This window comes from Anguilla rostrata, chromosome 13, assembly GCF_018555375.3.
Source record: "Anguilla rostrata isolate EN2019 chromosome 13, ASM1855537v3, whole genome shotgun sequence".
NCBI lineage: Eukaryota > Metazoa > Chordata > Actinopteri > Anguilliformes > Anguillidae > Anguilla > Anguilla rostrata.
Window position 1 is genome coordinate 38,196,930 of NC_057945.1, and position 21,972 is coordinate 38,218,901.

General features: G+C 46.0%; 1 protein-coding gene across 3 annotated transcripts in view; it reads left to right on the top strand.

Annotated features, from left to right (window-relative positions):
* LOC135238537 (metabotropic glutamate receptor 4-like) overlaps positions 1 to 21,972 on the top strand; it is a 228,682-nt gene that overhangs the window by 124,489 nt on the left and 82,221 nt on the right. For all 3 annotated transcript variants that reach the window (XM_064306537.1, XM_064306540.1, XM_064306538.1), the window contains exon 4: positions 20,065 to 20,200. In XM_064306537.1, coding sequence (XP_064162607.1) covers positions 20,065 to 20,200 — 136 coding nt within the window. The remainder of the gene's footprint in view (positions 1 to 20,064; positions 20,201 to 21,972) is intronic.

Sequence of the window (21,972 nt, forward strand, 5' to 3'; positions counted from 1 at the left end):
CGCACACACACACATGAACATGCATGTGCAAATGCAAAGGTGTGCATGCAAATGTATGCACACACACACAGACACACTAGATACAGACACACACACACACACACACACACACAGATACACACACACACACACACACACACACACAGAGGCACACACACACACACACACACACACACACACAGATACACACACACACACACACACACACATACACACACACACACACACACACACACACACAGATACACACACACACACACACACACACACACACACACACACCACACACACATACACACACACACAGATACACACACACACACACACACAGCTCATTAATGACTGAAATCACTAACCTGGCCAGACCGCCAGGTGATGCAGATGATCCACTCTGGTGGAAACTGGACTGGTGGCGATAAGTTTAGCTCGTGTGACATCAGCTCTTATGTGAATGAAAGCTCTGTGTGATGGATGAACCTGGAATTATGCAGAAGGCAACTAACTAACACAAAAAAAGAGATTACCTGGATTAAGAATCGCTCCTTTGGTGGAACACCATCAGGTAGACTACTCAGCCCGATTCTGAGAATGGAAGAATCCACTGCAATGCGGTCCTTTCCGCAGCTGTGCAGCAATGCACACAGTGAAGTGTTAATTAAACTCTAATAGGGTACATATAAGTCCAACAGGGACCATATGTACTCAGTGAGAGTTGACTTAACACTGTTCATTTTACTGCGTTGTAGCTTTTCTCCCCCTGTAAAACGACTGCATCCAGTAGAGCTTAATGGCTACTTCCAGCAGAAATGTCTTTTTTTTCCCCCCCTCAGCATCAGCAAACCTCTAAAGTGTAAAAACAACCACCTCTAAATCCAAATCACAGTACACAGATTTTTTTTTTAGCCTAGCTCAGGCCCCTTTTCAATTACCCTGCGAGGTGATTGTGTGAGCGAGATTCAGTGCGACTCTCTCCACTTTGGATTGCCTGGCACCGGAGAGGCCTTAAGCAGGGAGGCTGAGCGGAGAGAATGGGGCCTTTATAACGCAGGGAGCCCAAGTGCACCTCGTTAAGCAGCAGGGACGGGGCCCGGGGAGTGTCGGAGGCTACCGGCCGGCGCGCCGCAGTCGCTGCTGTTGTCAAAAATGGTTCTGTGCGCGTACTCTCGCACGCGCTGTTAGTGGAGCCGGGTGTGTGTGCCTGCATGCATGTGTGTGTGCGTGTACTTGTGCGTGCATGTGTGATGTGACTCTGTGTGTGTGTGTGTGTGTGTGCGCGTGTGTGTAATTGTACGTGTGTGTGCGTATGTGTGGTGTGACTCTCTGTGTCTCTGTGTGTGTGCGTGCATGTGTGTGTGACAGTATTTGTGTGTGTGTGTACAGGGGCGCTGTAAGGGGGGGTGGGGTGAGGGGGGGGCGCGGTGGGGGGGAGTTAGGATGATTCCAAAGGCCCTGACTGAAAGGGGCCCACAGAAAATATTAGAACACAGGATTTTCTGGGGTGGAGGGGGCCCAATGTGAGCTCTTTTGATGGGGCCCAGAATCCCTGGCGGTGCCCCTGTGTGTGTATACGTGTACTTGTGCATGTGCATGTGCATGTGTGGTGTGACTGTCTGTGTGTGTGTGTGTGTGTGTGTGTGTGACTCACTGACTGCAAACAATTCCAGGCACTGTAAAAGAAACTTCTTTTTTTTCCTTTAACTGCTCTAAAGGTTTACTTAACGTTGTTTCTGTTGTGTTTATGTACCCCGGGTGTCATTGCAAGCTTTAGAATGGCAGCCAGTTTGCAAGGAACATTTCTGCAGTGTAATTTAGATCTCCGGAAACAAAGATTTTGAAATAATCGTGCTGAGTCCGGAATACTTTTTTTTTTGTGGGGGTGTGAGGGGGTGGAGATGAGGGGGTGGGGGTGGGTGGGCAGGTGGACTATAGAGTTCCTTTTACAGATCGCCGAAAATAAGCTCCTTTCTTGGTGCCCCACAGAGATTACAACAAATGAGGCTGAATGTGCCCTCACAAAACCCGACAGAACTTCTCTGTCGCCTCCGGGAGTGTTGTGAATAATATCTGAACGGCCCCTTGAGCTACACGGCTACGCTTGGTGTTATGTGAGGTAATTCTGAGATAATCCCTTTAAACTGCCTGGAAGGGATCATTAAAATGTAGTTTTGGGGACTTAGATCTCTTTGTAGCGGGCTACGAAACGGGGCGCGGACGCCGAAACCCGGCACCTGTTTAGGATGGAGCCTGTGAGTGGAGATCATAGATATTGCTGACAGTTTTGTGGTACAGATATCATGGTGTCTAGATTTTTTGAGCAGGTGCGTGTGGGTATGTGTACGTGTGCATATGTGTCTGTGTGTGTTTGTGTGTCCATGTCGGTGTATGTTTGTGCGTTACTCAGACAGCTAAAGTCATGTCTGTGTGTGTGTGTGTGTGCGCGCGTGTGTGCGTGTGTGTGTGCATGTGTGTACATTTGTGCATTTCTGCTCAAACAGGACATTTACGCCTTTGCCTTAAATGAGGTGTCTGTAAGAGAACACTGGAGAGAATTAAGTCAAAGTGCAGGGTCAGATACAGCCTTTTCTGTGACGGCCACTCCCCCCCCCCCGCGTTTACTGAGTGCAGATCTGTCAGCTCCACACACGTAGCATCACAGGCCATTCCTCCCCTATGATTCCTCTCTGCCGTGCTGCAGGGAGGAGACGGCTGACCACCCCTCCAGCCCCAGTGAGGCCCGAGCCAGACGTTAGCATTAGCACCACCCCGCCATTCCACCGCCATCTCGCTACAGCCACGCACCACGCTGAATTGGTGGACCGCAGTGTTGCATTTCTGCCGCCATGCCGCGTCTGTTACTCGCCGCCAAGGAAGAACTTTTAAAGTTCCTCCTCGTTCTCTCTCTCTCTCTCTCTCTGGCTCTCTCTCTCTCTCTCTGGCTCTCTCTCTCCCTTCCTCTCTCTCTCTCTGGCTCTCTCTCTCCCTTCCTCTCTCTCTCTCTCGCTCTCTCTCTCCCTTCCTCTCTCTCTCTCTCGCTCTCTCTCTCCCTTCCTCTCTCTCTCTCTCTCTCTCTCGGAGTCAAGACTCTGACCGCGAGAAGCAGCGAGAGGTGCCATTATACAAGCAGGGCAGCAAAGTTCTCAACACTTTCCAAAAGGACTCCCATTAAATTCCAGAGTTACAGATCATGAAATGCCCTTCCTGCTCGTCCCGTTGTTAAACCGGACTCTTTTGTGAGGCGATTTTTTTTATTTCGTTAAAACGTGAGCACTTTGCGGATTCCTCGTGAAGCTCTGTAATGCTCTGCTGGACCCGAGGGGCAGGAATCGCTGCAGATGAACTCTTGTAAAATCAGAGGCTACACCATTTTGGCATTTTTTTAATGGCCTTTAAAAGGGCTTCTAACCCCTTTTTTACGGTATGTAAAAACAGTGTTGATGGTCTGGCACTTACAATAACAAAAAAAAAAAAATTAGTTCGAAGGAAAGTATAAAAACAAACACAATAAACTCCTAGTAATTTTTTAAACGGAGGGGTTACGGTAAATCTCAGTGGCCGGTCAGCGAACGTCAGATTGAAATCCCGATCGAGGAGACGTAAGAAAAGTGCTCGCGCCAGTGACCATTGTATCACAAACTGCTAACCAATTTCCCTCGCTTGTAACTCTGGGACTAATTAAGCCTTGTGTAATGGATCCCTACGCGAGATCGAAAGGCCAGCATCAGTGCAAACGGCTCCTCGTCGCCTGCCTAGCATCGCTAATGAACCCTCTCACGGACTATCGGAACGGCTGCTAGCGCCTGGCGCCTGCCCCGCTAGCAACCCAAAAAGACGGGCTGCCACCTGCTGATCGGAGACGTTGGGGACCTGGACGGGAATGGAGGGAAAAGGAAGAAGAAGAAGAAGAAGAAGAAAAAAAAAACTAACGATTGGGACGAGGGAGCAGCTCTCCTTCTCCTTGGACCGTTATGGTCATTCAAGGTCAAACAGCCTGCCAAGTCCCTGCCAAGTTAAAAGGGATCGCTCATTTCGCCCGCGGTGGGGGGGGGGGGGGGGGGGGAGGGGGGAGTCGCAAATCAAACTGAGGCTTTTATTCAAGTGCCGCTGCCCTAAAATGGTTTCGGCGTCGCAGTGAATCATGGGCCGCGGGACGCGCCTATCAATAGCTACATTTCCATTAGCGTTAAATTTATGAGACGTAAAAAAAAAAAAAAAAAACACGCCCGATTCCCAATTTTAGAGCGAATTCCAAAATTTTTTATTTTGGTGCCAAATGGGCATGTTTGCTGTAACGCATAAAAATGAAAGCCCGTTTTGACTTTGTGAAAATTCAAGGCCTTGGGGCGGGACTGGGCTGGCTCACTCCATTCCTGGAGGACCGGCCTGCATGCAGATGCTCGCCTGCATCTCCGGTTACCCTCGACTTTAAATAGTGATTTATCTACATGCACAATTTGCTGGTTCACTTGTTGATTATACCACAGTAATATCTTTCATATTCTGATATGAAATACAAAAACAGATGCAGTCCTTTTCAACCACCCCTACTATAGAAATAACTCGCGCATACAGGAAATGAAACGATTCCTATAAAATTTATAGGCCTATTTTTTTTTTTTTTAATCAACCGTTCTCACCTGTAAAAGATTCGGTAAGCCACAGCCGACCACGGCACTGACAGGCCCATCAGATGTCCAATGAATTTGTCTCTTATCACTGAGGGTTACTTCAGAGACCGTAAATGTTACCGGGCTGAATATTTAAGTCCAGATATCGGGTCTTATTATAGGTCAGTCCAAACCGCGGCGCTGGGAGCGGACAATAGACTTATCTCTGCGGCAGATGACCTGGCGTTGGCCCATCGGTCCCGACGCCGTGCGGCAGCAACCCGGACGGCCGTGTGCCTGGCACGCCGTGTAGGACTCCGGGGTGTCGGGAAAGAGACGCGACGCCGTTAAAATGGAGCCTGTCAAACTCGGCGTGAAACGCGTGCGCGCTGACTGATCGTGCCAGTCCAGAGACCCCGAGGGCTAGCGGAAGAAGAAATAACTTTAAGAATTGTGAGGGAAAATCAGCTGACGGGTCACATCGATTCCGCAGCTAAATTAAATGTCCTTTCACGGCAGGGAGAGATCGGCTGTGCACAGACTCGGCTGGGAAAAAAGTTTCAGACCAACTTTTCACCCCCCCATCTCATCCTCCGCCTGTGAAAACGGCAATAATTCACTGGTTTGCATAAAACCTCTGGTCAATTTCTGCCACAGTTCACTCTCATAATTACAGATATTATCGATATCGTTCTCATGACTGCAGATATTAATATGGATCTCATAACGACGGATATTTATAGTTCTCATAACTACAGATATTATTCATACAATTCTCAACCAACTTCAGATATTATTCATATAGTTCTCATAACTACTGATATTATTTATGTAGTTCTGCATACTGTATGGAGAAGCTATGGAGAAGACAAGGGTGTAGGCCTGCTTACGGTGTTTGGTGCAAGCTACTGCCTGTAGTCGCTAAATAATGCAGTTAGCTTGCTAGTCCTGCTGAAAATTTTAGCTTAAACTAGACCAAGTTGGGCAAGCTGATTCTGGCTGGTTTTAGCCATCTGACCAGCTGACCAGCCTATAGTCAGCAAGTCCCACAGTTTGTCCACCAGCTTGCTCTACGAGCTTTGACCAGCCTCAGACCAGCTTTGACCACTTAAATCCAGTTTTAGCTGTAATTGAAATGAAATATTCTTCTGCCGTAGTATATCTGTGACCCATCACGTCCACTTCTCTCTGCGTGCCGCCCCTGATTAGATGGTGGCGACAGAGATAATATGAACAGCCCACCGGTGTTTGTGCATGCATTAACTGCTGCTAAATGCCACAGTCGCTTCACATTTATGTCTCACTGCAGTTGCTGTTTTTTTTTTTTTTTTTTTTGGTTTTAGTTTTTTTTTTTTTTCAAACTGAAACACACATTCATCAAGCGTGACTCGCATTGCTGACATTTTCGCATATTACTCCCCTCCGGGGGTGTAAGAGAGACTTGCAGCACTGCCCCCCCTCCCCAATACTGCCAGTCCACTGCACTGTTTTGGGTTTCTGTTCAGACCAAATATTCTAGAGCTGCCGGATGCCAGGTTTTTCGGTCAGAATGTCCGGTTTTCAAATGATTTGTACAGATTCCGGTTTGTGGTGCTGACCGGTACAACGATACAATGTCCAGCCGGAGTAATTGCATGCACTGTTGATCTGTAGTTCATGTCTCAGCCAAGCCCCATCCACTCCAAGTCCACCACAGGTCCCGACAACGCAACCACCACATCCTAAAACCCCACCCCACCACCACCACCGGTCCGCCATTGGCTCTGACATTCCAACAGCTCGCCACCTCTTTGGCGAACAAGCTTCCAGCTGCATGTACCGTCCGCTTTTGACTAATTCTAAATTTGACGCGTTCTCGACATCAACGTATATCCGTCGACCTGAAAGAGGTGCAGGGTGCCCGGAAGGCACCTTGTGAATCATCAACGCTGATCGAAGTGAGCTGCAGTGTAGAATTTAGGATTAGGGGGAAAAAAAAAAAATTCAGGAACTCTACGCAACGGCTTGGTTCATGCCCCGTTGCTCACTTTTGTGTTCATCAAAGTCGAAAGAAATTAATTAAAAAAAATCTTGAACAGCGTTCGCTTTGAACTGAACGAAAGGGGAATGCAGAACGACTCTTCTTGCCAACCCCCCTCCCCCCGGTTCCCCCCCGCCCCCCAGCAGGTACGGTTTTTCACAGTTTCGGCTGCTCGCAGACCGCAGGGTACGCGGCCAAACCACGCCTGCTTGGGTCGACCCCTTCTTGGCACGTTTCTGCGGCGATATTGGCCTTCGCTGATGAATAATGCAAATTCACTTTCAGATATTTTGGCTTGTCACGCCGTCACTGACAGCCATCTGCAATATCCACCTGTTGGCATTTCAATATTTATTAGTCTGTCATCTTGTTTTTTTACGAAGCCTCTGTGGCTTCCAACTCTCCGTTCTCTGTTTTCGTCGCGTCGGTGTTTGGGCGTATAGACCTGCGTTTTATGTGCATCGTAAATGCACATTATATTCTGTTTAAATATCTCCTTCTGCTTCTGTTTGTGTTTTTTTTACATTTTTTAAAAATTTGGCCAGACAACATGCCGGGAACAGAAAGATTCTGAAGTAGGGCCATTTGAATTCATGGGGACCGGGGGTGGGGGGGTGGGGGGGTAGGGGAAATAAGCTTTAAATATTTCATAAATTCAAGTGGCGGTTCTTCAGCTTGTTAGCTTGTAAGTGCAGGTCAGATTTTGATCCAGGCGGTTGGTGTGCTCTCTTCTGGGGCCCTTAAGAGAACAGTTGAGCGGTCTGACCTTTGGTGACCCCGCCGTGGCTCTGAAGCTTCGCCGCTGAACGCTGTCTGGAGTCTGGAGCTGGACTGCTTTGTTTCCTGAGCGGCTGCTGGCTTTGAGCAGTTTAATAAGCAGCTTTATGAATGAGCAGAATCTGTGTCTGTGTGTGTGTGTGTGTCTGTGTGTGTGCGCGTGTGTCTGTGTGTGTGCGCGTGTCTGTGTGTGTGTGTGTGTGTGTGTGTCTGTGTGTGTGCCTATGTGTCTGTGTGTGTGCCTGTGTGCCTGTGTGCGTGTGTGTGCGTGCATGCATGCGTGTGTGCTTGCCTGTGTGCATGTATGTGTGTGCGCGCGTGTGTGTGGGTGTGTGCGTGTCTGTGTGTGTGTGCATGTGTGCATGCTTGCATGGGTGTGTGTGTGCGCGCGTGTCTGTGTGTGTGCGTGTGCCTGTGTGTGTGCGTGCGTGTGTGTGCGTGCATGCAAGCCTGTGTGCTTGCCTGTGTGCATGTGTGTGCATGCTTGTGTGTGTGTGTGTGTCTGTGTGCATGCTTGCGTGTATGTCTGTGTGTGTGTGCATGCTTGCATGGGTGTGTGTGTGCATGTTTGTATGCGTGTGCGTGCGTGCACGTGTACACGTTTTTCACTTAGCAGTCAACGCTCTTATCCAGAGTGATTTGAACAGATTACATTCTTTTACATACAATCCATTTATACAGCTAATTAGTTTCTGAAGCAGTTCAAGTTACTGTAAGTACCTTGCTCAAGGGTACAGCTTTGCTCCACCGCAAAGTAGTGTACAGAAAGCCATCACGTTTTCTCCACTCAGTTTATGTTAAAATATTATTTCTAAATGTTTCATGTCCACCCCCCACTAAACAAACAAACAAACCCCCCCCCCCCCAGGTTTCCCAGTTTCCCCTCAGTTTGGAATGCTAAGTTGTATACTGCAGGGGTGTCCAATCTTATCCGAAAAGTGCCGGCATGGGTCCAAGTAATTGTTTTAGCCCTGCACTGCAACACCTGATTCAACTACTTAATTAATCATGGGCCTCATACAACACCTTGATGAGTAGAATCAGGTGTCTTAGTGCTGGGCCAAAAGAAAAAACCTGCGCCCACACTAGCCCTTTCCAAGAAGAACAGCCAATAAGGGAGAGCGAAGACAAGTACGCAGCCAATCAAGGAGAGGGTAGGGAAGAACACAGCCAATGAGGGAGAGGGTTGGCAAGCACACAGCCAATGAGGGACAGGGTGGGCAAGCACACAACCAATGAGGGACAGGGTAGGCAAATACACAGCCAATGAGGGAGAGCGTAGGCGCTCACCTCTGAAGCATGTAATGTTGCCAGCCACTTCTCCCGCCACAGATCGCAAGCCAAGCTTGCACTGGAGGATGACATTTCATGTGCCGCTTTATAGTAAGCAACCCGCCAACGCCTGTTTGACCAGTAGGGGTCACTAGAGAGTAATGAGACTCTACACCTGGCCACCTTATCATTGGTTGATGCTGCCACCAATCATGCGTCACCCTGTAGTGCTAGCTGCCATTGACGCAGATGGGATTTGGGGCCCATCTATGCATAACAGTGCCTTAATAGGATGATCCGCCAAGAAGCCAACCCCCTCCCCCCCCCCCACCTTTCCCTTAAAACAACTGAAAAAATCCTTTTTGAAAAACTACTCTTTTGCTCGTAGAGGACTTGTCGAGACCAAGGTTTGATGTTTTATTCTGGGCCCATAGTAACTGTTGAAAGACTCCGCACAGCGTGACTCCAGTTCCAACACAATGATTTCGCGGTAATTGACATCTCCGCGCAAGCAAGTAAACACTTTTCCGCTAGCTGTATAAACAAGGTGCGACGCTCGTCGGCAAAAGGCTGCGGTGCCCGAGACGTTAAACTGCTACGTGTGTTATTCTAGACATTCCCTCCCTGCCACCAAATGCCCCTTATTGGATGCCCCTGAGCGTCCACAATATCCACTGCCCGTTCGGCTAGTTTTCAGCTTGCTTCAGCACTAGCGATTCATCTGAGCCGTTGATTGGCTAAATAGTTCACACACCTTGTTCTCAAGTCCTTAATTGGCTGTGGAAACGCAGGAAACCGCATGTACCTGCGAACGCTGCATCCCTCCAGGACCCGTGAGTTTGACACCCATGGCTTCAGCTGAAAAGAGTGTGTACCTCTCCCTTATTAGCAACCAGTCGCGGTAGTGGGTGAAAACACACCCGGAACCAGAACTTCTGAAGACCCGCCGTAGCGGGAGACTGAGGGACTGAAGCCCACACGATGCGGTATCTCCTGACAGCTCTTCAGTCACATGTACCAGGGGTTTTCAAACACCCCTGACCAGGCTCAAAGCCATCCAGGGGTGGGACCCCCACAATAAGTTAAAAAGGGTTATGTTAAAATAAAAAAAAATAAAAAAATAAAAAAAGGTTTCCAGAATCGATATATAGTTGCATGCTATGCACTGTATGGCCAGGGAACCCCCTGCAGTACCCCCACCGATCCCAGGGCGCCTCATGGGGTTTTTTTTGACCATGGAATTTCTGTTTGAACCTTTCGGACACCCAGCCCTGTAACATCAAAGCACAGATACACAAGCTCTCTCTCTCTCTCTCTCTCTCTCTCTCTCTCTCACACACATTATTTTATGTAGTAATGAAGAGGAGAAGAGTGAACGAAACATCGCTTAAAAGTGATCAGCCATTGCAGTGCTGTACCTCCGCTTCCGTGAGATCAAACTGGTGAGAATGCTCACCTGACACACTGGAGTACAAGTTGTTCCTCTCTGGTTATAGTGTGCAGTCTTTCATGCCTTCTGATGCTGCATTATAATAAAACTTTTTTTTGATTATTTTTTTTTAGTGAATACTAGTCACTCCCTGTATGTCTATGCAGTCTTAAAACAAAGGAAGCTGTAAGTCAATGATCTTAGACCAGGATGAATGTTAGTTTAAATAAAATACTGCAATAAAGTAAATCTAAGCATATTGAGTCATCTATATTATATGTATCTTACAAATATTCAGAAAATGGTGGCTGCTACTGCAGTAGGGACAATGGATGTGACCAAATGATCTACATGGTGTTTGCATTCTGTGTTAGATAACACAGTGCAAGCTGAAGCAATGGAATAATTGTGTCTTTTAGCCGCGGCAGATTCAAATATTTGTCTGTATTTTGTAATGAACGCGAGCAGAGTCGACCGCGTCCTTGTGATTTCGGTAGTTAAGTGAAGGCAATGAAAAGGGAAGTCATCTTGGAGAGTGTCATTGGCTATTTTTCTGTTACCGACTTAAGGAAACTCTAATCGGCACAATGGTGGCTCTCCTCTCCAGCTACAACATAATGTGGGATCGCGTGGCAGTTAAATCCGTCGGAAGGCTTTCTGCCACCGAAACGAAAGCGTGTAAACACTTCTATAAGCGTGTTCCGCCGATCCCGGTTTAAACAGATAATCCCGTCAAACAAATAAAAGCCACGGCTCGCTGTCGCTTTGGTTACTCCCCCCCCCGGTCCCCCCGTCCCCCCCCGCCCCCCCCGTCCCCCCCGCCCCCCCTCCTCTGTACCTGAGACTGAAAGAGGCTCCGCTGACACAATGCGGTGGAGATAAGGGTCTTTTGTAGAAGATGGTGAGCTGGAGATCTCTGTAGACGATGCTATTTTTGGAGAAGGCTGCGCACTGGGGGGATAAAGTGAACTAAGAATTCTTCTGATTATGCTGGTTACTGTACTTGCTTGAGGGTGCAGGGAACAGAGTGTAATATCTGCTTCGATTTTGCGCTGAACTAGTCTCTCTCAGAATGGTTTTTTGGAACTATTTCTCAGCCGATGCAAGTACAGGTGACTTTGTCTTCCATTAAACCTGATTGCCATTTAAAATGTACGCTTGAATGATTGAATCACCTTATTCGAAGATAAAAATCATTACAGAAATAGTGAATTAATATTCCCTATAATATATGGATATTACAACGGATATTCACTGACAATGACTGTAGTTATGCTACATTACTGATGTAAATGCATATAATGCCCTGAGTCACTGTACTTAAACTATGTAAAAAAAAAAAAAAAAAAAAGGCTGATGCTTCCCAAGCCTGTTCTCAGGGCTGGAGGATACCACAGTGCAGCTGTAGTCCGTGCCAGGTTTCAGTCCAACCTCATTACTAGGCCGGACTTGTTATCTAAATCTATTTTTAAATGTAGAAGGCGTATCTCTACAACTCTCCCGATCGATCTGAGTGAGCTCGGACTGACACATGCAGTCTTTTCACCCCGCTGAAGGAACGCCTGCCTGTGTGATGCTTGGGCCGAATGTGTGTGTTAGCTTGTGCTGCTGCTAGCCTCAATCAGCACTGGTGTGGTCAGGATTTAATACCAGACCATCAGGTGCATCATGTGCACAAGACTTTTAAAAAGTACTTATTGTTGTATTGTTATTGTAAAGTATTCATTTAATGTTTTTTTGTCATCTGTGAATGTTCTCCGTACCTATTTGTGATGTTTTAACCCTTTTGAGGAGTGGGCCTTTTTGGAATGTATTTTCAAAATTCTAAGTCAGTGTTCTAGAACTCCATTGCTTTCAATTACCAGTACTCATGTGTTACATCAGCATTAGAATGTTCAGTTAATAACATTCTAATCACGTATTTGTGTGATCTGACAACGTTAAGGGTTAATTAAGACGTTAATTGCCTGTTTAAATACGTTGTTCAATATGTTCTTTAAATAAAGATGAGCTGGGAAAAAAAAAAAAAACGGATTTTTTTTTCTAGCTCAAGTCCCTAATTAAAACCTCACCAAACAGCTGAATGTAATCAAACAACACCTTTTTTTTTAAATAAAAAGCATGCAGCTGCCCAACACTGACTCATTAGAGATGTATTATTGCCCATAACAATTAAAAATGATACATTCATGATGAGGAATAATGGTAATTAGATCAATTAGGCCGACGGTGGAAGCGATGCGAGCGCGACTATCAAAGCTTTGATAAAGGAGAATGGAGACGTGTAAGGGGTTGCCCGGCGATATAAAGGATTTAAGTGGCCAATTAGTGGTAACAAGAGCCGGGATGAGCTTGGCTTTCCTCAAGCAGCTCTCTGTCGCAGCAGTGCGAGCGTGGACGGTTCTTTCTCCACACGACAATAAACCGTGATTCCGACGCACCGATTTCTTAACCGACCGAAGCCATCCAATAGACGGTAGTAACCGATCGCGTAAACTCCCGAATGTGAGCTAGGGTGTGTTTGTTTCCACCCCCCCCCCCGATGAAGCCCACCAAAACCGGGACCGCTAGCTGAATGCTAGCATGGATGTGACGGAGGATCGTCTGTAATTCCTGGATGTGGAACGAAGATTGGGGCCCAAACTGTAGGAGTCATGGTCGTGCTCGTCCAGTCCCCTGTCGACTGTGACTACAGCGTGCTTTGAATGTCACTCGCAGATTACCAGTGTTACACATTTCCTAAACCTGCTGTTGAATTTTACATGAGACTAAGCTCTGTTGAAAAAGAAAAAGAAATGCTCACCGTAGTTCAAAGTTCAAGGTTCCTTGTGCTTTATTCACTTATCCTTGTACTTTTCTTGTGCCTCAGATCTATTATGATAATGTTTTTCACATGAAGCGTTCACATAAAAAATATTTTGCTTAATTGGGGGGAAAGAAAAAAAAAAACTGATACTCTCCACTTCCGTTAGTCTCTCTGGACTAGAGGATCTCTTAAGGGAAAGTAATTTAATGCAAACATTGTGCGATGAACTTCAAAATTGTTCTACAATGTTAATTAAATGTTTATTTATTTAAAATTGTAGTCAAAGAAAAAACAATATCAGTGCCTGTTCAGACTGAAAATATTTAAAATTTTAAAAGGATTTATTTCTTATTAATTATTCAGCGATATTGTTCTCAAGGCCAGAATTGCTATTAAAAACACTGAATTATTTTGCTTTTACCATATAAAACATTTGCATCAGATTATGATTTAATATTAATTTTTAATTCAAACTGTTGGCTATGGGCTTCACATAGTGCTGTAACTGTAATTCAAAACCAACAACATTATTTTTTAAAATAACATTGCATTAAAAAAAAAAAACAATAATAAACTTTAAAAAATAAAAGAAGAAAAAAAAACAGTCGCACTGGTTTAGGCTGGTAAACCAGCCCCTCAGTCAGCGTGGCATCCTTCCTGTTCTCTGTACATTTTCATGCAGCGCATTTGCCTTTTGTTACCATTGCATTTTCAACAACCTGCTTAGTATGAGTGGTCCAAACCGCAAGAACGATAGTTATTTACTGCTATTAATAACTGCTGTTCCTTCATTTTTTATGAACTGGCTACCTGATGCATCTGCTCCAACAGTAATTGCTGAAATAAGAAGAGTGGTGTTGGAATGCTTTATGCTTATAGCCTGGGCTGAAATATCGAGCTAGCTGGCCAGAGCTGCCAAAGCTCGCAGATGTATTTGAGCAACACCTCATACAGACAAAGTGCAAAAGCTCCTGTGGATTATTCATTTATTCCGTGTTATTTCATTCCTTCCCCTGTTGTCATGTCTCATGAAACAACATATGAAAAATCATACGATTGTCATTAGCCAGAGTTTCCTTAATGCCGTACTGCTGAATAATGTTATTTACTCTCTCCCCATCAGGACGTGCGCACACCAAATCAATGCAATGCCTCGAGCGGTAACTACAGTAAGTAGCTTAATCGCTACTTAGTTAGCAAACGCACGTAGCAATTTTTCATATCACCATTCAGAACATTTACTTACGGACTTTCCAAACACACCCCACTAATCTGGCATGCTACACCGAGTCCGACACCCGACAAGTGTAAACAGAGACAATCACTGCGTCGTCTCCGCTGTTCGTCTCACGAGCCTGGTAATTGAGCGGCTAACGGGAATGATTGTCGCGGTTAGCCGAACGCCGGTTTGACTCGTAGCTCGGAAAATAAAAGGCTCTGCTGACCCCTCGGTGGCAGAGGACCAAAGTACACGTGAAATAATGGCCCAATTATTTCTGTGGGCCCAGACTGTGTGGCCTCCAGAGAAGTAAACAGCCGCTGGCTTGCAGGCAACTGCATCAAATAAACGGTTAAATAACACAGGTAAAGAAGTGGGGATGGCCATGGCAGGAGCTAATTATGGACTCTTCAGTTATGCATCACATTACAGGCATTCAGCAGACGCTCTTATCCAGAGCGACTTACACAACATTTTACGCACAGCATTTACGCTGCATCCATTTATACAGCTGGGTATATGCTGAAGCAATACAGGTTAAGTACCTCGCCCAAGGTTACAACAGCAGTGTCCTACCTGGGAATTGAACCTGTGACCTTTAGGTTGCACGACTAGCTCCTTACCCATTATACTACACTGTCTATTATGCATTAGGTCAGTGATGTTTTGAATGTAAAAACCTGCACTGCCTATCTGACTGCACTGAGCACGCTTTACACAATGGGGAAATATATGTAGAAATTCACTAGCTTAGCCTTCGCCGAGACGCAGTGTGTCCTCGTGAATAACTCGGATATGAGCCTGGCGTAAGCCTGTTTTTGATTGGCAGGTCCTGCGCCTCAGCAGTGAATGCTCTGCCGCCACGAGCCCTGTTCTGAAGCAGTTCTGCTCGCTGATATTACCTCTCTGTCAGGTGCGCTGTCAGTCCCATTGTTCGCCCCGCCCGAACCTGACGAGGGAGCTGAGGTGTAAAACAGGGACTCGGGTGTAAGTGGGACGGGGCGAGCGAGCGGCGCCCCAGATTTTTTCTGCTCCAAATCAAAAGGGGGGGGGGGGGCTGGTGGGCGGGGGATCACCTTGGATTTGAGTTTCAGCAGCACATCAGAGTGGGGAAAAAATGGGAAAATGAGTCGTCTGTGTGAGGGGAGACAGTGATTTCAGACGTGAACTGAATTTGTAAAATGGTGGACCCAGGTTTGCTTTTTACAGAACCCGTTTGATTTGCTGGTCAGGGTCACGGCCTGCTGAATGAGAGAGAGTGCATCCCCTAGGCGATGGAAATTTGGCCCTTAAAGATAGAAGTCTTTATTTGTTTATTTTTATTTTACAACCAAAAAACCAATTAACTGGCCCAGTGGTCATAAAGACTAGAGCCCAGACTGAGACCAGAGGCCAAAGAACAGAAATAAAACCCCAAACTAAACAAAAACAAACAAACAAAAAAAAAAAAAAACACATGGGGAAGTTAGTGGCGTGGCAAAAAACAGATAGAGCCCCCCCCCCCCCCTTTTTTTTTTTTTGCACAGAGACAACTCTATGGTCACTTACATCCGATGCTAAATGAGGCAGGAGAAGGGGTATGGTCTTGTCCTCGTGTCCCAGTGCAGTGGCGACAGGGTGGAACCCTTCAGGGGGAAAAAAAAAACCCCAAAATGTACAGCATGAGCGCGGCATGCATCGGTGCTGCCAGGCGGGACATCCCCTTCATTACCTCACCGCCGACGCCCCCGGCGCAGTTCGGGATGGAGGGCCGAGCCTCGGAGTTAACAGGTTTAGGGCTGCTGCCAATTTATACAGCGCAAGAGGGGCTGGGGTTGCTCTCTATTCCTCTAATGCCAGAGAGAGAGAGAGGCCATGGGGGGGGGGGGTGAGGGTTTAAGGGATAGATGGAACCAATATTGCTTTCATTTCCCCAGATTCAGTTGAACACGCTTAGCCAGTTTAAGGGCATAAGCCTCAGCTGCATAGACTTAAATGGTTTTGGACAAACCTGTACGCTATAGCTGAAAACTGATTGAAAAAAAAAATACATAAATAAATAAATGTTACCCATTTTGTATTCTCAAAAAGGAAAACATTGCAAACTGAAAGGCAATGTCATAAAAATTTCATCTCTTTGAAATACAGAGGAAGGCTTTTCATGTTTGTCACATGAGCCTTTGGTCATAATCTGAAGAACGACACTACATATTCTACTATATGCTGAAACCAATGTCATAAGGAACATTTAATAAAAAATAAAATAAATATGCTTGAACGTATTTTCACTGTGACAAATTTTTGACATGCTCGCGTTTTGTTTTTATTTTTTTTTCTGCTGGTTCTCTGGAAGATATTTTATTTAAGAAAAGTGTTTCAAGAATAGATGAGGCGAATGGCATGGCAAGTCGGAGGTTGTTTAACAGCATCAGCGGAAGGAGCATTGAACAGAAGCAGCAGAATGTGGACAATCAGGCTCCTTTTTTGCCCTCCCACCCGTGTGTTAAGCAATTAACGCTGCTTCCATTGCTGTTAATTAAGAAGCGCATCTGTCAATGGTGTGAAGAAGCATATTAACCACCTAAGACCCAGCAATTCAATTCTTTGTCCCCTGCAAGGGACATTAGTCTCTGGTCTTAATCTCAAAAAACAGTTATAGCCTGTTTCACCACGCTAGGACCCTACTGCGCTACAAGGAACATTCTGTAAAAAAAAAAAAAACAAAAGAAATAGTAGTTCAAAGAAATATTCTAACTGCAATGTGTTTTTTTGTTATCCGAGATACTAGCATTATGTCAAAAAAACAAAAAAAAAATTCTACTTCTTTCCCGGCCTCAGGAGGCTTTAACACATATTGTATTGTATGCAAGAAGGCACCGTTCTTTTCGTTTCATTTTGCGGCTCTCTCTCTCTCTCTCTCTCTCTCTCTCTTTTCGAAAACTTGTTCCAGACTCGCCCATTTTCACACGGACTCAGCATGCACTCACAGAGGGCGAGGTGTGTTTCCACCAGTCTGACTGTTGTTCCTGTTTAATTAATTAATTAATTAATTAATTAATTTATTTATTTTTCATCAGTGACGAGAACAGAGATAATCTACGTGTTGAATAATGAGGTGTGAACTTTCAAAGGTGTGATTGCTTATGCTACTTATTACTGTAGTTGTCTGGGTTGTGAGGTCTGTGGTGTGTGTAGTTCTCTGGGTTGTGAGGTCTGTGGTGTGTGTAGTTCTCTGGGTTGTGAGGTCTGTGGTGAGTGTAGTTCTCTGGGTTGTGAGGGTCTGTGGTGTATGTAGTTCTCTGGGTTGTGGGGTCTGTGGTGTATGTAGTTCTCTGCTCAGTATAGTTTAGAGGGTCTATCACACTGCAGCTGTCTTTCACACTTACTGCTAACTATGTACTGTAGAGTACCGGCAAGTCTACCACTGCTGGTGATCTCTATGACATGAGCATCAGATGAAAAACGTTTTTTAAAAAGTCATCAGGTTTGTCGCCTCCTGTCAAAACTTACTTCTCCCACTGGCACATACTGTATTTGTCCTTAGCTTTAACCTAGTTTAAATTTTAAACTACTTTTGGGGGGTGTCATAGACACTTACTTTGAAGAGCTGGTGCTGCTAATTTTGATTAGAGAGTTTTTGTGCTCTGAAGTACCTTTTGACGTACTGAGAGTGAATCAGCACCTGAGAGTGAATCACCTCCTGAGAGTGAATCACCAACTGAGAGTGAATCACCATTTGAGATTGAATCACTATCTGAGAGTGAATCACCATCTGAGAGTGAATCACCATCTGAGAGTGAATCACCGTCTGCAAGTGAATCACTCTGAGTGTGTACACGCCCTCAGGATCTTGTCCATTCACTGTTCAAAGCTGTGGACCTTGAACAATGGGCTGGCCTTGCTTCTTAGCATTGAGTGAGTCCTTCATCAAATGCGAAGCTTTCAGCTTTCAAGTGGTGGTGAGGTTTTCCTGGAGGAGGAGAAAAAAAAAAAGAAAAAGTACATTTTCATTTTCCCGGCCTGTTCATTTCAGAACCCGGTCGGCTTGTTCTGAGACCAACAGGCTCAGCCGCACCCAGAGCAGTCGGACAGACATTGTTTCCCTATTGATTAAGGGAAAGAACATTGCCTCTTTAGCATAATAAATAGCATTGGCTGGGCAAGACGTTTGCATTAGGAAAACAATACTCCGGTGACATTGAGGGATGGGCCAGGAGCTTGAGATTGTCATCGGACAAATGCCTCAAGCGCCTGCCAAATGTGATCGTACGTGTGCTGGGAGAGGAGGGCGGAATTCGGAATGTAATGGTAGCTGAGCATGCTCTCATTCCTTAACCCTTGGAATGTCTTTTTTTCCCCCCAAAATCCCAAGTCAGTGTTCTGGAACTCCGCTGCTCTCAATTATCAGCTGTGATTGTCACATAAGCACTGGAATGTTCAGTTGAAGAAGAACATTCTAATCACATATTTGTGACCTCACACTGTAAAAGGGTTAATAGTTTCTGCATTAGTGGTGCTTTGCAATTTCGCAAGAACAGGAGAAACACACACAGGGTCTCTGAGCAGTTTCACTGGACACGTATGTTACAAAACGGAGAAGAAAAAAACAGAGGTGATCAGAGGTTTGTGATTAAAGGTGAAATGTTTGTGATTCATTTGAGATTTAAATAAAAATCTTTTTTTTTTTTTTTTTTGATGTTGCCTTTTTCCTGTTCTTGCAAAAGCCCAAAAATAGCAAACACACAATATCCTTTCCTCAGATCTAATCCGTTTCTTGCACCTCATCTTATAGCACCAGGAAGCATTAGGCCAGTCCGTTTTGCCTCTGCAATCCTTTGAGTCACTTTGAGAAGGCCTCTCTGCTTTTCTTATTTTCTTCACCAAGGGGGCATAACTCTTTCAGACCGTGTCTCATGAAAACCTTTCTTTAAAAAGGAGGTGTGCTGTTGCCTGAAAATGCACAATAGGGCCTTTAGAAAGGAGCAATGTGGTTAACATGTGGCTAGCTTTCTCCAGTGAAGTGGTAAACACCTCTTCTGTTCCCCAGTGTGGCGATATATCAGGGTTCCATGAGCCATTGCTCTTTTGATAGCTGTGTTATATGGTGGAGGATAGTCGCCTCTCCAGCACCAACCATTGTTTATTGCTTGATTTTTGGTCTACTTAAATATGTCATGAGCACAGTTTAAATGGGGGGAGGGGGCATGGCTACTCCCTGAGTGTCTGAATTGGTAGTGGACGGGGCGGAAATTTCGGTTCGGTGGAGTAGGGTGGGGTCCTGGTGGGGATATCGGTAAAACACCCCTGAAGAGGGAACACTTCAGTAATGTCCACAGTCAAGCTCTTGCATTACGGATTGCCCTGGGGAAAATGGAGGATTTGGAGGAAGGCGGTTGCTAATGCAATTCACGATATTTATAGCTGCTCTTATTTTGCTATTCTCCGAGTTACCGTCAATTTTCTAGACATTTTTCAAGAAATTGTTTATCCAGTTACAGAAATCATTTTTTATATAGAAATATGCAATTTACTGTAGGCTGATATGAGTAAGATACCTTCAACTATACCATACCGTATGTGGTCACTAGGTTATAAGGGAATTATATTGTGCCTGTTTGAGAGATTATGTTTAATAAAGACTCCACTACTATGGTATTCCTACTAGCACTACAAAAAACCTATAACATTCAGAATGAAAAGGGATTATGACATACAGTAGTGATACAATATTAAATTACCAATTGATGATGTTAAAGTGTGTACGTGTGTCTGTGTGCGCATGCATGTGTATGTATGTGTGTGTGTGTGTGCCTGCCTGTGTATGTGTGTTTGCGTGCGCGTTTGTGTGTCTGTGCGTGCATGTGTATGTGTGTGTGGGCATTTACGTGTGTGTGTGTGTGTTTACGTGTGTACGCTCACCTAAGTAACCTGTCCCCTTACCCTCCCCCCCCCACGCAGAGGGCGTGTGCATCGCCCAATCGGTGAAGATCCCGCGCGAGCCGAGGCCGGGCGAGTTCGAGAAGGTCGTCCGCCGCCTGCGGGAGAACCCGAACGCGCGGGTGGTCATCCTGTTCGCCAGCGAGGACGACATCAGGTGAGGCGCCTCCGGAGGAGGGGGGGCGTGTCTGTCTGTCGCCGTGGTCACCGCAGTCGAGCGCGGTGTCGCGGTTACGGAGAGCTGCCCAAAATGGGTGGGGCTGTGATGTTCCTCATCACGCAGCGTTTAGTTCTAATGTTAGTCCTCTAATGTTACTCCGGTTAGTTTATTACCTCAACTGTGACCTGCTCAACCCGTACTATTTGCTGTGAATGATCTCTTATTACATTTCTGTTACATCCGTTCTACTGTCACTTTACACCAGGCCGGCCAGTGGAGGATGGGCTCCCCCTCTGTAGCCAGGTTCCTTCGGTGATTTCTTCCCAATGGGGAGATTCTTCTCGCCTCCGTTGAGGGTTTTTCTCCCCACTGGGAGCTCATGAAGCTCATGAGCTTCCTATCTGGGGGCTCAGGCCTGCTTCTGGTTCTGTTTTTGCTCTTTTCAGCCACTCTTTGTGACAGTTTTATGTAAAAAGCACTTACGTAAATAAAATCGGTTCACCCAGATTCACGCGCCCCCCCCCCCCCCGGCACCCCCATCCCCTCCCTTGCCCCCCACCCCCTCCCCCCACATCCCCATCCCCTCCCAGTGCAATAAACAGGTAGCGGAAACAGGCGCGATTCTCGGTACGTTTTACGAGGGCTTTATTTACCGAAGCTTTACAAGCGAGAGGGGGACCGGGAGTCTCAGAATACAAAGGGCCTTTGCATTAAACAGCCCAGGACAACAGTGCGCTGCCGTAGTGCTGCAGCCAGATGGGGGAGCGAGGCTCCACGAACTCAGTGACAGACGGAGAGTTTCCCGTGCCGTGAGTCACCGATTCGTTTAAACGAGTCATAAAGGCTCGAGTCAAAAACGCTGACACTACGCAGTGAGTCATCGGGTGACTCACTGATGACACCCGATGCCACATGTGTGTGGTGTCAGTGTGGAGATTCGTTTGAATGAGTCAAAAGGCTTTCCACACCGACACCCTGCAGGCGTCATCAGGTGACTCACTGATGACACCTGATGCCACGTGTGTGTGGTGTCAGTGTGGAGATTCGTTTGAATGAGTCAAAAGGCATTCCACACCGACACCCTGCAGGCATCATCAGGTGACTCACTGAGATTCATTCAAACGAGTCCAAAGGGCTCTCAACACCAACACCACGCATGCATCATGCATTGGGTGACTCACTGACGACACCTGACGACTCCACCCGTTTTTTCTGGGTCAGTGACGCCCGACTTTTAAGACTTTTATCTTCAGTTGAGAGTCAGGGTTGCAGTCTGCCCGGGCTGTTACGGGGCTGAACGTTGTGAGGTGCCCTCAGGGTGCTGGGTTTCCTTCCAGATACAGAAACCTCAACGCACGCGCCTGAGAATGTTAAATGAAAAGAAAATCCGAAACCGAAATCTGCTTTCACGTCCGATTTGATCTGAGAACCGTTTCGTACCAAATTCAAAATATAATAAAGGAGATGACTCACGAAATGGCAGCTGGGATTATATTAAGGCCGAACTCCAAAAAGGCTCTGCAAAGCTGCCAGTTCCAGGCTTTGAAATAGGATTAGGAGCAAAATCATATTTGCTGTGTTGGAAATCAGGAATTAAAAAATGGGGTTATGACTGTAATTACTGTTATGTTTTTCTTTGCCTCTGTGCTATTTTAAGACCTCTTTTCTCTGTCTCTCTTCTTTCATTCAATTCTGGGAGTCCATCCCATCAGTAATTGACTAACCTTATTTCTGGAAGACAGGCCATATTCCGTTTGAGTGCTATTGTG